Source organism: Pygocentrus nattereri, chromosome 5 (assembly GCF_015220715.1).
Source record: "Pygocentrus nattereri isolate fPygNat1 chromosome 5, fPygNat1.pri, whole genome shotgun sequence".
NCBI classification, from domain to species: domain Eukaryota; kingdom Metazoa; phylum Chordata; class Actinopteri; order Characiformes; family Serrasalmidae; genus Pygocentrus; species Pygocentrus nattereri.
This window is the reverse complement of record NC_051215.1, coordinates 41,364,207-41,381,168: the sequence shown is the minus strand read 5'-3', so window position 1 is coordinate 41,381,168 and position 16,962 is coordinate 41,364,207. Positions and strand designations below refer to the sequence as shown.

The 16,962-nt window shown below is 38.6% G+C and overlaps 2 protein-coding genes across 4 annotated transcripts in view; one reads left to right on the top strand and one right to left on the bottom strand.

The window, feature by feature from the left end:
* The window catches only part of adka (adenosine kinase a), a 172,271-nt gene extending 163,472 nt beyond the window's left edge, over positions 1 to 8,799 (bottom strand). For 2 of the 3 annotated variants that reach the window (XM_017696547.2, XM_017696550.2), the window contains exons 1-3: positions 8,661 to 8,799; positions 5,578 to 5,652; positions 3,372 to 3,425 (exon numbers count right to left, since the gene is read on the bottom strand). In XM_017696547.2, coding sequence (XP_017552036.1) covers positions 3,372 to 3,425; positions 5,578 to 5,652; positions 8,661 to 8,722 — 191 coding nt within the window. In that variant the 5' untranslated portion in view covers positions 8,723 to 8,799. Of the gene's footprint in view, positions 1 to 3,371; positions 3,426 to 5,577; positions 5,653 to 6,901; positions 7,043 to 8,660 lie in introns of those variants that run through there. The other variant, XM_017696549.2, reaches the window with a different exon arrangement.
* On the top strand, positions 8,741 to 16,187 carry ap3m1 (adaptor related protein complex 3 subunit mu 1). The gene is made up of 10 exons (XM_017696546.2): positions 8,741 to 8,879; positions 8,994 to 9,103; positions 10,643 to 10,923; positions 11,076 to 11,247; positions 11,745 to 11,882; positions 12,064 to 12,149; positions 12,329 to 12,462; positions 12,590 to 12,797; positions 13,107 to 13,251; positions 15,057 to 16,187. Exons 3-10 carry the CDS (start codon positions 10,651 to 10,653, stop codon positions 15,155 to 15,157), a joined length of 1,257 nt encoding a protein of 418 aa, XP_017552035.2. The 5' UTR covers positions 8,741 to 8,879; positions 8,994 to 9,103; positions 10,643 to 10,650; the 3' UTR covers positions 15,158 to 16,187.
* Positions 16,188 to 16,962: the final 775 nt, after the last annotated feature.

Below are 16,962 nucleotides of genomic sequence, written 5' to 3'. Positions count from 1 at the left end.
AAGAAGTCAATATTTACATAAATCAACTAATATGCAAATCTTGTACAGCTTTCAAATAATTAGTAAGACTAGAAAGTCAACAATACAAATTACAAAATTATAGAAAGGTGTCCAGAATGATGAATGGAGTCATAGAGGATTTTAAACTGATTAGGAAAGCTGTATAGCATTGAGAAGTTACAATTACATATTCAGAATTGATCCATTTGAAAAGTAGAGGCCAAATCACCAGGCAGACAACTTGACAATTAATGTAAATAGATAATTACAGTTCATTATTATTTAATGTCTTGTTCACACAATACTTAAAATGACGACATCTAAAATGTCTTTTAGCAAACAGTTTGTAATGTTCACACTGTATACACTGTTCTCCAAACATTTGAACGGTAGTATAAAACATCAAATATTGAACATTATCCAATTATATCAAATTAAAAGAAAGCACAGACAAGATAAATGCCAAATGAATTGAGAGGAAAATTAGATTAAAAAGGAGAAATACAAAATAAAACCAAGATAATAAACCAATTAAGATTGATTTAAATATTAGTTTGCCTAGTCAAGTCATAAGATTATAAATGATAAAAACAAATGCATAAAAGCAGTAATAGAATTGAGAAAATAAAAGAATGCATCAAATAATAAGAAAATGAAATAAAAAGGAAAAGGGAAAGTTAAACTCAACTAAATCAGGGCTGTCTGCAAGAAATTAGAGACTAAAAGTTTCAAATGACCGAGTGACACCAGCAAGTTTTAGAGGCTCTTGTAATAGATTCCAGCTGATGCCCTGCAGCTAAAAGCAAATTTTCCCAGTACAGTACAAACTCTAGGTACCTGACGGCTCACCCAGTCGCTAGAGTGTGTCTGATAATTACCGTTATTTATAGAGATCATAGATGAGATCGAAGCTGGCAAAAAGTCAAAAGGTCAATGTGAACTATGAATAGTTGAAAAGGCATCACAACTCCCAGAGCCAACGGCAGAGCAGTGGGATCAATGTGTGAATCAATGTGCTTTCATTTGTTAATGGTTAAACTGGAAGGGTCCAGTATGTGCCCCACACTCCAGTCCCTTTCATAACTACATAACTTAGAGAGACAGACAAAAAGGTCAGGTCAGTTCAGACTGTGACGCTGTAGCAGATTTCTCTGCCATTCACTTCAGCATTCAGAATATACACAGCGGAAGAAACAGTTGATTACAGAAAAGTGGTGCAGACCCAGGTTCACAGACATGAATCTAGAAAACACTACTTATTCAGGACATTTCCTTTCGTTGCTCTAGTTGTGTTCGCAGAAACGGCTTCATCAGCTATACTCTTAACTGATCTCTCCACTAGACATTTCACTTCCTTAAAGCTTAAATGTCTGTATTTAGAAAACAGATACAAGCCTATTACTATTGAAACCTTCTTAACTTCATTTTAACAGAACCAGCAACACAATGATGCTACATGTAATGAGCTTTTAATCCATAAAAAGCAAGAAGGAAAAGTGGGAAATTAGACCATGTAGGTGTGAAAGCAAACAAGCCATAATAGCCACTGCATACTGCGCAGTCACGTGGGTGGGACAATTGACAAATATCCACTGTGTTAATTTTTCAGGCACAGCCAGCCTGTAACTAGCGTAAGTATTATTATATAAAAACCAAGTCCGAAATCAACATCAAGACCCTCTACATACAAGACATACAAGCTCTGCACAATGTCAAGTTACGTTTATGTCTCTCATAGTATATACAAAGTGCCTTATTCAGAACATAAAGGCAAAGCTGTGAAAGAAGCAGGCTGCCCAATTACTATAGAGCAGCTTTACAAACATGCATCTTTGATATTCAGGACTAAAATCTCTTGAGATCATACACTGGACAATAAGCAGGAACGAAGTGACCATAGTTTATGATACATTTATAGATGCAGCCATATATTCAGCAGTAGCTGATGTCACACTAGACTGATACACTTCTTGTAGACAGTATATTTAATTCTACGATCAGTTTGGTTGCTCTGTATACATGTTTTGTGTAAATACAGAGTCTGGTATGTTTTGTGTTTGTGTGTCTCTCCCCAGTTGGAGGAGGAGTCTAGGCCTTAAAAGCTGCTGTCAGGATGTCTGAAATGGAGAAAACACTGGCAGCACACACTGTGCTGTTCTGTAGCTGTTTGTGTGATTGATGATTTTGACTCTCTATTGTTAGGGATATGCCGTTGTTTGGGTATTTTGCCGGTACTTTCCTTAATTTGGTTTACTAAAGCATGTGGGTTGTGGTGGCACTTTTGTTTTGTACCAGCACGCTTCTAACTCATCATTACAAGAGACTGCAGCACTTATGTGGGGGGTGTGATTATGTTGGACGCCTCACCAGCACACTCCCTAACTTCGTTTACAGGAGACTTTGTCTCTTGTGTTAGGGGTGTGCTTATGTTGGATGATTCTTGCCAGCACACTTCCCAGCTTTAGCTCACAAGAGTGGTTAGAGGACCACCTGGGGTGTCAAACAGACAACACATAGGATTGTACTCCGTCAGGTTCACTAGGTCAAAGGGCGAGTGCCACCTCACATGCTTTAGATGAATGGTCAGGGAAATGTGGAGTAATTAGCTTTTGTTTTATTTTGTTTTTGTAGCTTCATACTTTTTGTCCAAGGTCAAGAAAGCATGGTTGTTCTGTTCTGTGCTTTTCTTTGGTGTTGTCTGGTTCAGATATCATAGCACTGTTTTGTATAAACATTCACGTTTGCTATGTTTTTACTACATAAATAAATTTTATGCTTCTCTTTCTCACTTTTTTCACCTGTTTCACTGGCTCTCTTAAGTGCCATATGTTCTATATCCCACAATGCCCTTGACCAAAAATGAGGGGGTAATAATAAATGACATGCTGTTAATTTTAATATTTTAAAAACATACTAGCCAAATATTATATTATAAATAGTCAAATCTAAAAAAAAAAATGTTCACATTTAGTCGTAACTTTTGTATACATGCTTTGTTGATTTTATAAGTCAAAATAATACAATTCTCCACACAGAACACATTTCTGCACATTTTAATGCACTATTACTGCTTATTTGCAAAACATCTTGGGGGGGGTGAAAACATTAAATGTGGCCTGTGCAAATGTTACTGTGCATTTAATATCTTGGGTTTTTCTCCAATATGTTAAACTCAAATAAATAGAAACTGTGCACTAAATATTTAAGCACGGTCACTTATTTTCACTTAGAAAATCAACAAACAGTTACCAGATAAAACTGTGGAAAGGATCGTTTTACTCTACTAGAAAGATCTAATGGCAGCACACCAGCCCAAGCCCACTACTGAAGACTGAACTGCAATTCAGGGCAAATAGAGAACGAGAACTTACATTTCCTTGTGTTTGTCTTCTGCCAAAATCTGGTCATTGGGCTTGAGGCCATACCTGTTTAAAACAGAAAATATGAGCACAGGCACATAGATCAGTAACTACTGTTGATTTTTGGAAATATATATGTATAAACGGCTGTTAAAAAATTGACAATATAACAGGCAGGTCTGTGTAACTTGTGTTGTACACGGGCAGTTTCAGACATATTAAACTGCAGATCAGCGATTACCCTGACTTTACTCAGAAACTGGTACTATTGGCTAAATATCTACTGCAGTGCAGAGCAAACATATCAGTCCTTGAGATAAGGTTAACGTAAAATGACATAAGCAGGCTTTCAGGAGGAGATATTGGATTTAGGCCTGCAATAACAACTCAGTCCTGCAATTTCTCCATTATAATTTCTGAACAGGGCTTGGTTATTAATATGCCATGACACAGTGCACACCGGCAAGCAAGGTGTAGCGTATACAGTGTATATTCAGTATATTATGTATCTTCTAAATAACTGTAAATGAAGCCAATTCCTAAATGAAACTATTTTCCTTATTCAGCATGATGGGAAAACTTTGCTCCTGTTTTCTTCTTTATGTACGCTAATGCATGTTTAAAAGCACAAAGTTAACCTAAGCTTGTCTAATCAGGGTGGTATTTACATTTCAAAAGGATTAAAGGCCTACATGCTGATTCCCTGTCAGTTCACTGGAGGCCTTAAAGAACTCACACAGATAGATCGCCTCTAAATGGCTCCATTTCCCTGGATACAAGATATGAGCACAACACTGAAAAGTCCCTCAGGCACATAAAAAGAGAGAGTGAACGCAGGCCACTGCTGGTAAAGGGCTAGCGCAGTGAGCAATGCTTAGGAAATATGCACTACACAGAGCAGAAAGTCACAGACTTTGAGCAACAGCGTTTGTTAAACTGGTTCATGATTGTGAGTCTTCCTAATGGATTTTGGAATCTCACTGGCAAACTGGGATGTACACTCAAATGCAAGTATTTTCCCATTTTATTAGTTCTATCTAATCTGTTGTAAATGTGTGTTGCTGCCTCTGCTCCTTTCAGCTACACTTTGGTAATCTATGCTTTGACTCTGCCTTGCAGAAAGCAGTCAACAAACAAAAATCATTAGTGCAAAGTTTGGGTTTGTTTTCCACCTCTTCAGTTTCCAGCAGCACATCAACACTGAACATTGCGGTTGTACCCAAGAGTTAAACTCATTTGTGGAAGGATGACTTGTGTGTCTCAAGGTTGTATATGACTTCTACCCTTCGAGCCTGAGCTTTGCGTTCTTAGGTAGAGTGTATTAACTGATTCTGTGATTAATATAATCACAGAACTGTTATGGAAATACTGATGTTTAATTCATAACATAAAGACGTGTTGGTACATAAAATACTGGACCAAACTCAGAGATTGTGATATTACACAAACATACCAATGCTCTTGATGGAGTAAGCTTTTATACACATACTTATGTACAGTTCCTCGGTTCTACTTGGGAAATTAGCAAAACAAAAGGAACAAAAGTCAAATGGACTGCATAACAGTAAAAAGTAATACATAAGGCTAACCTATGAGACCACCACTGGCAGTGTGTTTAGGGTTATGTAATAGAGAGGGGTGAAAAGGGAGAGAGGCATTGTTTTATGACTGGCACTGGAATAGTAGGCCTGTGAATAGGCCTACGTGTCAGTACAGGAGGTTTCCTCTTGCCCACAGGGTGTCTGCCCATGCTACCTCCTTTAAGATACAACCAAATGAGCCTGAAGACAGGAGATGCAGGAGCCTCTTAAAAGCAGAGTAAAGCATGAGGCTGATGTACACTCATATACACACAGACAACACTGCAAGCATGAGTCACTGGGTTTTTCCTCCCAGTGCAGATAAACTAGGTTCAGTTTTTAAAAATTACTCATGTCTCCAAGTGTGAAACTACTACTTTGTTTTCAGTACTTTAATCTATGCAGTACAAAAATTTCACTGTAATTTCACCAATTCTCACACTTGAGTACAGTCAGATTTTACATTTGTACATCTGCATCAGAGACATTATTAACATGCAACATGTGATGTAATTAAATAAAGCTGGAGAACTGAGCATTCTCCCTCTATTATCACTGTTTAAATGCTGAAACATCTAGTTTACACTTCCAACAGTAGCACTGTGAAACCTGCTTCTTTGCAAGGAAATGTGACTTACTTGTCAAGGAAATCCTTGTCCACCACAGCACAGATGTCAAGTAGGGGATTTCCCATGCCAAAAAGGGCATTTTGACTGTAATGAGACAAACAGATTTTTGATTAAGCCATTACAAAATGTACTAAAATGCTGATGGTCATGTGATCATGTAGGACATGAAACTATGTGGCTATTAATTCCTCCACTGCATGACTGTGTACACTATGCACATTTATATAACAGCATACAGCAAATAAGTTGTGCATGGCCTAAAAAAAATCCAGTGTATGTTACTCCAGCTAGCCAGCCATTAAATATCTTGTGGGACTTCACCCAGCAGAAATGTGCAGTGAACACAGATGGAGGATCCAGTCAGGCATGAAGCTACAAGAGGTTACAAACATTAAAATGCATTTGACCACAGCACAGTCAGCAAGCTCTGAGCTTGTGAAGAGAGTGACGTTTGCCGTGCTGTTCCAGATGTTCATTAGATAAAGGATGCTGAGTCACATTTCTAATGGTATAGAACTTCATTTCAGCCAATATATCTTAAAGAACCAGTCTCATGAAACGACTTCCATAACGGTTGAGGAACACATGGTGCAGCAACATATTAGGAAAGCACTCAGTCAATCTACAAACAACCATTCACCAATACATTACTAGAAACAGCAGGTCAGTGACAACTCATTCATTCACCCTGATTGTGAAATTGTTTTGGAGTTGTCTGGACCCAGGTATCTTCAAAAATAAGCTGACTCAAATCAGGCTCGGAAAGCAAGGATTTATCAGGTACCTTGCATTCCAGATTTTAACCCTTAAGAAGGAAACATAGTGCACAGAAATACATCTCATACCATGACGATGTGAAACACCCTAAACATTTTTAAAGATGGTGAAACAATAGTTCCTCAGTTGGTCACATTCTCTTGTATGTCAAATAAAAAGGCTGTTCCTTGAAGGCACAAACACTGCAGCGTTCCTGGCAGCGAAACATGTGAATTAGCACAGATGTACGTGGGAGTTTCAGACGTGAGGCGGCTTCTAAAACAGATGTTCAGAATGGATATGATATGCAGGTGCATGAAAACAATGGCAGTCAACTCTGAAAAGCCAATGGGAATAACATACATTAACACCAAATAATTCAAAGCCTTACAAATTACAGTAGCTGGTTTCAGCGTAGAAAGCATATAAAAAGACCAGGCACCAAGCTCAGTGAGATTCTGAGCTCGAAGCACAAACAACCTGACTTGATTAAAAGAGAAGGAATTAGTCCCATTACCTAATGACTTGCAAGGTAATAAAACTGACAAGCCTCTCAGGACCCAAGGTAGCCCCTTACCTGGCCATGCTGCTAGTCGGAGATGATGCTGGAGACTCTTAACTGAGATCCAAATGAGTTTTAAATATAGACCAGAATTTCCTAGCGGCGCGTGCACTGTATCAATACTTCACTGAGACAGCGGTGTCTCTCCAGCCTGCTCGGCTGATTGGCTGAGAGAGAAAAAGGCGGGGAATAGACTCCGGGGTTGTGTTTAAAGCCGAATAAGCCGAGTCTCGTGAGGCTGTTATCAGTGTGAGCACCCGCTTTTTACCACACTGGGGGCATACGGGCTGGTTTTTAATGCTGCTAACATTGTTACTATCACTCGAACGGGCCAAAAATCTCTGAGCAACGGTGCTACTACAGATTTGTAGTCAGCCACGTCACTGAACTGCCTCGTAGTAGTAAACGTGCATCTGGAATCATCGTGTAATTTGACTAAAATGACCGCATATCGAGCTGCCCGTGGAGCAGAGACGCGGCCAAAGCAGCCTCTAAACGGGTCACCTCTCCAGCTCATAGCTAGCGGGGTGTTGTGGCACAGCTGTGACACTGTCCGTGTGAACCACCCTTATCCTAGTTTCGTTCTGAGCTGCCTGTCTCTGTGTGTGTGTGTGTGTGTGTGTGTGTGCGCTGCAGAGTCCCCTGAAGCCGGTGATCTGACGAACTGTGCTAACTTGTCTAAACGATCTACAGTAGCGCATATTTAGAGGTAGCTCCCTACACAAAACCCTAGATAGTATATAGTGATAACTTAAATCACCCTATTAGATACTGTGATCAGTATTAAAACTACAGATAGTATATTGTGATCACCTAAATCACCTTATTAGAAAATGCTTTATTTTATTGGCATGCATAGAGAGGATAGTTTGTTGGTCTAATATCCTTATCAGAAAATGTTCCTAGCATTAAAAAACACTTTGGATATTTTAACAGCCTAAATCAGTGCATCAGAGAGTAAGTAGTAATACTGGGCCGAGTCTGTAGTGAGCTAATGTTAAAGACCCACTGAAACGCCTAGGGCGCTAGGTTAAGTCACTACGCTAATGTCAGTCTGGTCACAGGAGCTCTGCACGGTTAAGCAGGTTACACAACAAAAAAGCCACGTGGAGGCGCGGGATTTCCACCGACTCGGTAACTACCTCTGGACCTCACACCCTGCATGACCAACGACCTCGTGGATATCCGCGAAAACGCCGAGCTCATCTCTTACGATTATCGGTGAATATATGCACATGAAATTAAATGTGGTGCCTATACGTAATCTAAGATTTGCTAATTGGCTAACAAACTGAGATCGACAATCTTGAGATGCAATCTCTTTCCGCGTGCTAGGTTATATCGCTAGCTATAGCTAGCGTTAACCAGAAGTCCAACAATAACTACGGCGCCGCTGACATTTCCCACGGCCAGCGAGACCTCAGCCTCAGCCTCAGCCGCATGACTTAAATAAACTTAAAGGGGCAGAGGACTGCAGCTGTCTCCCAAAACAAGCTTAACTTGTTGAAGAGTAATATCGCCGTAAGTGCCTAGCAGAGAAACAGAGTGCTACTCAGCAGCACAGCACAATGTCACTGTCAAGAAAATAATGAGTGGAAACATTCTTGAGGGTCTCAGCTACACACACCGGTTGGAGTGCACACACAGCAGAGCACACGAATCCGAATCTGTGGTGATTTTAAGCGCACAGTCACCACGCTGCAATCACACTCGCTGCGCTGGAGAACAGAAACAGACTGACTACAGCCGCAGCCGCCGTGGGTGCCTGGCTCACCTGAGCTCCTTCTCCTTCTCCTCGAGTTTTATTTTCTTTGCTTTGGGCTCTCCTGTGGCCATCGTTTACCTGGCTGTCCACTAAAACGCGTCCCTGCCACCTCGGTTGAACTGCCGGGAACGAGAGAGAGAGGGGAGAGAGAGCAGCGCTGGAGGAGATAAACACAGCGGCAGCTGCCCCGACTTAGTGCCGGAGCACAAATAGCTCGGAAACTATTGTGTAAGTTTCAAAAAGACATCTCTACCCACTAAATAAAACGTTAAAATACAGATTAACTCAAGCTTTTGTCGCATGTGTCAGTAGTGGATTTTCTTGCTCTGTTTTCTACAATAGATGGCGAAGGCGCGTTTGTAGCTAAAGCAAGCTTCCGTGAGCCGCTACTGCTGCCATATTGCCAGCGAGGACTTTTGCAGCTTCTCGTTATCAAGACAGCTCGAAAAAAGGTATTTTTCATTGATACATAAGTCGCTGTTACTCGTGTAGAGCCTTGGCTAACATTTACTCACATGTTTCGACATATTACAGAGCTGGCTGGCTAGGTTCCTCAGGCTCCCTTTCCTCTGCAGCATCACGAGATCTTCATTAACAGCTGGTTGTCAGCTAGCTAGCGTTAGCTAACGCTAACTAACTAACTTCGTCAGCAAACTTTAACATTTTGAGGTGGAGTGACCACCAAAGCACTAACACACCTCAACTGGGTCTGTGAAGGTGTAGGGAAAGTGGAAGACTTAACTCCTAAAAACTTACAGCACAAGCTGTCAGTCGTTCTTTGCCATTACATTATACTGTGATTTGGGGTTCCTCCCAAGAAATATGGTTTACGAATATTGTTTATTACTTTATTATCATTTCATTGGGACCTACAGTGCTATGCAAAGTCTTAGCAAATTGTTTAAAACCATTTATCGTGGCAGAAAGTGTTTTGTTCCTCTAAAACACTGTATGACATTAGAATAAATACAAGTAAATAGAGTAAAATGCAACAAAATGTCCCTTTTTTTAAAATCGGTAGTTGATATCTTATGAATTATTTAGAAAAACACAGGTTTGGTTCCTGACTTACATTTACATTTATGGCATTTTGCTGATGCTCTTATCCAGAGCGACTTACAATTTGATCATTTTATACAGGTAGGCCAAGGTGGTGTTAGGAGTCTTGCCCAAGGACCCTTATTGGTATAGTGTAGGGTGCCTGAACCCCAGTCTACAGCATAGAAGGCAAAGGTGTTAACCACTACACTAACCAACCACCACTTATTCCCAAAGCCCCCAGATTTTGTACTGATTTGTTCAAATTCACCATCAGCAACCTAATTTAGTACGGTGAAGCACCTGATAGTCAAACCAGCTGTTGGATGATAACTACAAATAACATTGGGCTGCCATAAGCAGAAGTCTGGAAATGGTTAAGCAAGCACATTAACATACATAAATGTACTTACTGTATACATTTTATTTCTATTTATTCTAACATAAAATGCTTTTCAAGCCGTTACTTGTATATGTTGTATGCTATAAATAATAAAACAGCTAATTATGTTTGCGCAGTACAGTAGGTCATGCTTTATTTGTCCAGTTCTAAAAATTGACTGACTGAATTCCAGAAGTGGTAGTTAAATCTTTTAACTTTCAAGCATGCTTTTAATGGATTTGAGAAGTTTTGAGTATTTAAAATTGTTAACGGCTTTATTTAAGTATATGTGTGGGGAAACACATCTAGGTGTTGTTTTTTTGTTTTTGTTTTACTCAGTTCCATGTAGTGTTTTCTATTTTTCTGTTTGACTTCATTTTTTTCTGTTAATTCTGGGCTGCTGAGCTTTTTCTCATGCGTTGAGATTAACAATGTACTTTAGACCAAAAGTATACCGAAAAGAGAAGGATGAGGCACACACCAGATTCTGTGTTAACAGGTGCAGGATATACTAAGTAATGAATTATCGCTGTTCATATATCTGAAATCCAGTTCATTTTTATTTCTACAGAGCTCAACATGATTCACAGTTTGTTCCTGATTAACAACGCTGGCGACATATTTCTGGAAAAACACTGGAAGAGTGTCATAAGTCGCTCTGTCTGTGATTACTTTTTTGAAGCTCAGGATAAGGCAGGAGAACCTGACAATGTGTCTCCTGTCATCCGCACTCCACATCACTACCTTATCAACATCTACCGGGAGAAAATCTTCTTTGTTTCTGTCATCCAGACAGAAGTTCCTCCCCTTTTTGTCATTGAATTTCTCCATCGTGTCGCTGAGATGTTTCAGGTACTTACAAGAAAATCTAATGAACAGCTATTTGCACTTTCAAGTGTTAAAACGTATTTTAGATATTTAGTTGTTCTGTGTAAGAGTGTGTTACTAAAGCGTTTATCTGGAACTCTTAGCTTTCTAACCCATTGGTGTCTTTTGTCATGCAGGATTATTTTGGTGAATGCTCTGAAGTTGCCATTAAGGATAATGTGGTAATAGTCTATGAGCTCCTGGAAGAAATGCTTGATAATGGTTTCCCCCTCGCGACTGAATCCAACATCCTGAAAGAACTTATTAAACCTCCCACAATCCTGCGCTCTATGGTCAATACTATCACTGGTAGGACCCTATCAAAAAATGTATATTATTTTGTGTGTATAAATATATATAGTGTGGGTGTGTCGTCATGCATGAGTACGAGTACAATGTTCGATATTTTTAAAACTCAAGCACATGAGCAATATTGCATGAGTACTAGCATAATCTCTGGCTGTGTCTTAGGGTTTTCTGTAATGACAGACAAAGCTTATGTTATATATGTTATCACTGCTGGCTTGGCAGAGCCATCAGCACAGGATGACTAATCATTGGAGCTACAATGGTAAAGACACTGACCAGGATAATAACTCCCGGCAGGCTAATAATCTGAATAGTAGAGGACCTATGGCACATTTATATGTTTTTCTATAAATGACCACAAGGCAGTAGCTCGTCTTGAGTTTAAGCAGTGAGTGTAGAAAACAGATCTAATATTGTGACTGAACATAAGCAAAGAGCTGTTGGAATCCATAAATATTTATTTTTGTATTTTTTAAACTCATTTGTTTTCCTCCCAGGCAGCAGTAATGTTGGGGAAACTCTTCCAACTGGACAGCTCTCGACAATCCCATGGAGGAGAGCAGGTGTAAAATACACCAACAATGAGGCCTATTTTGATGTGGTAGAAGAGATTGATGCCATTCTGGATAAATCTGGTACACTTTTCTGAATTTTGTTTGTTTTTTTTTTATATGTTTTTTGTATTCATTAATGGAATGTGTGAGTGTGTGATTTAGCTTGGATATCAAAGGGTCTTCATTGTGCATTTCTTTTTTTTTTCTGCATCTCATTTCATAAAAGTTCACAATGTGTATTTGGATCATTAATCATTTTCAGGCACAACAGTATTTGCTGAAATCCAGGGAGTGATTGATGCTTGTGTGAAACTCTCAGGAATGCCTGATCTCACACTGTCATTCATGGTGAGTGCAGCTGTTGTATCTGCCTCATGAAGCTACATTTACAGAGCGTTGTACTTTTTGGTCATTTCTGTAGTATTGTCTAATGGTACTGCATATTATCTCTCATCAGTGATCATTGATTATATCTTTTATGTCATTTTTTGTTTTATTATGTCTTATTTTTTGTTATTCCGCTGTAGAATCCCAGACTTCTGGATGATGTGAGTTTCCATCCATGTGTACGTTTTAAGAGGTGGGAGTCTGAGAGAGTTCTCTCCTTCATCCCCCCAGATGGAAATTTCCGACTTATGTCTTATCACGTGAATGCACAAAAGTAAGATCGATTCTTTGACACGACAGTTGCTGTACATAAAAAGATGAACCATTGTAATTGTCAAAATCAATTGTTTGTTGTTTGTGTCATGTATAATGAATAACTATTTATTTGTTGTCTTTTATAGTTTGGTAGCAATTCCAGTGTATGTGAGGCAGAATATCAATTTCTTTGAGACTGGGTCCTCAGGGAGAGTTGATATCACTGTGGGTCCGAAGCAGACCATGGGCAAGACTGTGGAGAATGTGATCGTCACAATACACATGCCTAAAGTAGTCCTCAGTGCCAATCTTACGGCAACCCAGGGCACTTACACGTATGACCCAGTCACCAAGGTAAAGCTTTTAAGTGCACCACTCTAGAAAAGAGATACAACTATAAATCCAATACACTGAGTTTGCTGTTAAGTTCTAAAACATATTACTTTGGACTCTGTCTTTAACTGTTATCATTGGGTGCTGTTGAGCTTGCTTGCCTAGGGTTAAGTGTGTTGCTGAAGCACAGAAATGAATGTGATTTTCTAAACTTGAGAAATCAATTTTTTGTCCCTCAAAGCCTTTTCATTGTTTCCCAAGAGTTGTCTTTATGAGAGACAAAAAGACTTTAGATTCTATAAGAGGCCTGTAACTCTCCTTTTGCTATAGATTTTGGTGTGGGACATTGGGAAACTTAACCAACAAAAACTTCCAAATTTAAAAGGAAGTCTGAGTCTGCAGTCTGGAGCTCCTAAACCAGAGGAAAATCCCAGCCTGAACATCGACCTCAAGATCCAGCAGTTAGCTATCTCAGGTAAGTGAAGGACTCCCGTTCAGGTGTAGCTGTTATCTGCTGAAAACAAAGCCTTGGTAGGTTAACAAAAAGGCTGTTGCAAAATCGTATGGTCCATGTATTGGTTAGCCTTAGCAATTTATCACAGGCATAATAAAACCTTGTGCCTGGTATGGTAACTATAACTGAAATAGCAACTTTATAGGAGAATAGAAAAACTTAAACTGTATTCCAAATCATTTTTAGCATTTAAAATGCTATCATTTGATTGGTACAAATTCACTTATTTTGCGGTTTCTTGGTTTGTTTTTACGTCATTGTCGTTGCACAAAAACCTTGTTTTGCATAACTCTGGTTACCATTTGCATTTTAAAATTTTGTGATGATTGTACCAATACAAATGGTCCAAAATTACTTGAAAAAAAGTCTTATTACATTAAATTCCTTTACAAGTTCAGAAGGTTTTTTTTCCCTTCTCCTGTAAAATGACCATTTTGGGAATTAGGTTTTGTTTCTTCCTGTAGGAAGAATGAAATCACATTAAATCACGGTTTATTTGTTGTTTTACATTAATATATCAAAGCATATATTTATATATTTAATAGGGATGCATTGATACCAATACTGGTATAAGGTATCAGTCCAATACCATGCTCATTTACATGTACTCCCAAAAATTCAGTGATAACAGCATTTTGATACTATTTGATACCATGTGATGTAAGCAGAGTCTACACTGCCTCACTAATAAACAAACACAGTGAAGAAGGCTCTGCGCATGGAGAGGAGTGTTTATTGACTCCATGACAGTCGAACACAATATTGTTGATCAGTTTAAATATGTGCTTGCACATACAAACACAATCACAACCACTTCCCCAATATGGCTAGCAAGATGGAGGCGAAAAAGACATTTGCTGCTGAAGTCCATATATACCAATTTAGCTCTGCTTGACTAGAATAGCGAGATAAAAACGTTAATACTGGGATTATTTACAATAGGCTGTAAAAAGACTATTGGCACACTGTGCATCTCTGCCTGGCTTTAGCGTCAGTGCACAGTGTTGGAAGTGCTGCTCAGTTTATCAGTGTGTGTTTTCTCAGTGCTCAGGCACGCAGGGTGTGATTTTTGAAATCTTGTTCTTTGGTGACTCACACTGTACAATGTTTGTAAAAGCCTGAAATTTATGTACTCACACTGTACAAAAACCCTCTGTCTGATATGCTACGTGAAACACAGCCCTTATGGATAGCTCTGTGTGCATACAATTTCAAATAAAGCTGATTCGTTTAAAATAACACACTGTGTGCCCAAGTACTCTAAAGCATAAGGCATTCAACTACAGCTCAACCAGCGTAACAGAACGACTCTGAGAAGACATAAACCTCAACATGTCAACTCCTCGAATATGATTCCTGCTGTCACTGTACTACAAAGACTTAAAACAGACAGGCGAGGAACAAAACTGTGAATCATATTTTATTTACAGCTGTGCAGAAGAGCTTTTCTACAAAACTTGCTCTTCTCTACTGCATTGCTACTCAATCCAAGGTAACTAATGTAGTATAACTAGCTAATGCACGTTGTTTAAAATAATCTACATTGTAATTATTTAATTTTAAGATACGTTACACAAAATCACACCCATAACTGTTTAATTCTAAGTAGGTATTATGTTATGGTATCAGACTCACTATCAATAAGTACTAAATGAACATGTACTTGGACTGAAAAAAACAATATTAATGCATCCCTCATGCTTAAATGTTGAAATGACTGTAGAAAATTCTTGCCTGCCATGTGACTTCGTCTCTGTGCCCTACAGGACTCAAAGTGAATCGACTGGACATGTATGTGGAGAAGTACAAGCCATTCAAAGGTGTAAAATATGTAACCAAAGCTGGGAAGTTCCAGGTCAGAACTTGAGGTTGTCTGTAAATGGTGTGAATCATCAGTGTGCCAAAAAAGGTATTGACAGTGCCATCTCATGTTTGACACATCACTTTTTACAAAAAAATCTGTTAATTATTTCATGCTGCCAATGTATTAAGCTTTGCTGCAGGGAAGAAAAATTGGGAATTAGCATGCCATGAAGGCCTTCTTAGATTGACAGACCTTGTATGGAGTTCTTTTACTTTGATGAAAAACATTCCTTTTTTATTTTAAGATGAATAATGATTTACTGAGGGTAATAGTTGATCCGCTTGTACTAGAATTAATGTTCTACTCTGTCCTGTTTTAAATTGTGGGAAACTCCAGAAAGCTTTACTGTATTGTTAGCTTTTTTGTCACCGATGAGTGATGAAAAGGGCCGCAAGTACAGCAAGACATTTCACTTAAGTCACTTTTCATACAGTCTGTGCATTGATTAATATTAGATTACATTAATTATAATAGTAGATATATTTTCAATTGTGTTAGTGCATAATTGAAGACAAGCCTTTGCCAAGGTTGTATTTAAGAAACTTAAAATACCTTACTTAGGCACATTGCACAAATCTTAAGTGGCCTTTTGAAGAGTTTAAGAGGCCTTTATTTAAAAGCACAGCTATGCCATATGCAGAAGGCATTCAACCCTGCCTATGCTGTTACTCAAGCATGCCACAGTACAGAGGCCAGCAGCAGACATATATTGATTGGAGTTTTCAGATGGGAAGAAAATATCAGGAGGTGGCTGAATTAATTGCTGAGATACGCCACATATACATAGTTGCAAATACTAACTTTCCAGTCACCATTTTAAGGTGCTGAATTAGTTGCTCACTTGTTAACTAGGCTTGCAACCATGTGGCATGTATCTAGGTCACTCTCTGCAGAGTTTTTGCACACTCACAAGGGACACAATCTTATTTTGTAAGATATAGAAGTAGGCAAATTAAGGAAATACCTTAATTGTGTTTGAAAATATGTATATAAACTCAATGCCTTGTCATTTATAAACATTTTTGGGAAATAATGGTCTGTGTGTGATTTTTCTTCTCACTGTTCTATTGACATTCTAGTTATGTAGTACACATAAGTACACAAGTAAAATATTTTAAAATATTGGTAACACTTTACTCTATGAGGGTGTTCATAAGTCTAGATGACACCAAAATAAGTCCTTCATGATTGCTGATCTAAACCTACATAGATATTTATAAATGCTTATTCTAGCAGATACTCATCATAAAAGTTGCATTTGCCCACCTTGGTGTCAAGTTGGCATTTTATTTGGTGCATTTTTTTCTGTTATGGGACTTTCTAGGGTGAATGTAGGGTTATGTAACAGTGACAATGATGCACAGTGAGCTTGTTTGCTCAGTTAGGCTGGTTGAACAAAAGTGAGAACTTTCTATTGCCATGTGCCATGTAAAGTGAGTTTCACCTTTTATAAGATTTAAGCTATGTCACATATTGTCTTTGTCACTGTTATATACACTGAAACTACAAAGTCATGCTGATATGACATGGCTTGCCAAGTCAGGCTTATTTGGCAAAAGTGAGAATTTTCAGCAGCCCTTAGGTAGAGCGAGTTTCATTGAACCATTTCTAAGATTTAAGCTGTCACATCATCAGCAATATGTCACTGTGATATACACTAAACTACAAAATCAGTTGTCATAACATATGAAATCTAACCCCAAAAAATGACTTAAACCAATGTCAGAAAAAAATCAGTGTGATCACGCATAGGTTATGTCAGTTAAAAAAAAAACCTTTATGACAGGTAAAGCCTCTTGTTACAAGCT

Bases quoted from the DNA above. Each gene is read 5' to 3' on its own strand.
- ap3m1 (XM_017696546.2), top strand. From the start codon at position 10,651: ATGATTCACAGTTTGTTCCTGATTAACAACGCTGGCGACATATTTCTG. The intron at 11,883-12,063 runs GTACACTTTTCT...AATCATTTTCAG, and splicing joins TGCCATTCTGGATAAATCTG to GCACAACAGTATTTGCTGAA. The intron at 13,252-15,056 runs GTAAGTGAAGGA...TGTGCCCTACAG, and splicing joins CCAGCAGTTAGCTATCTCAG to GACTCAAAGTGAATCGACTG.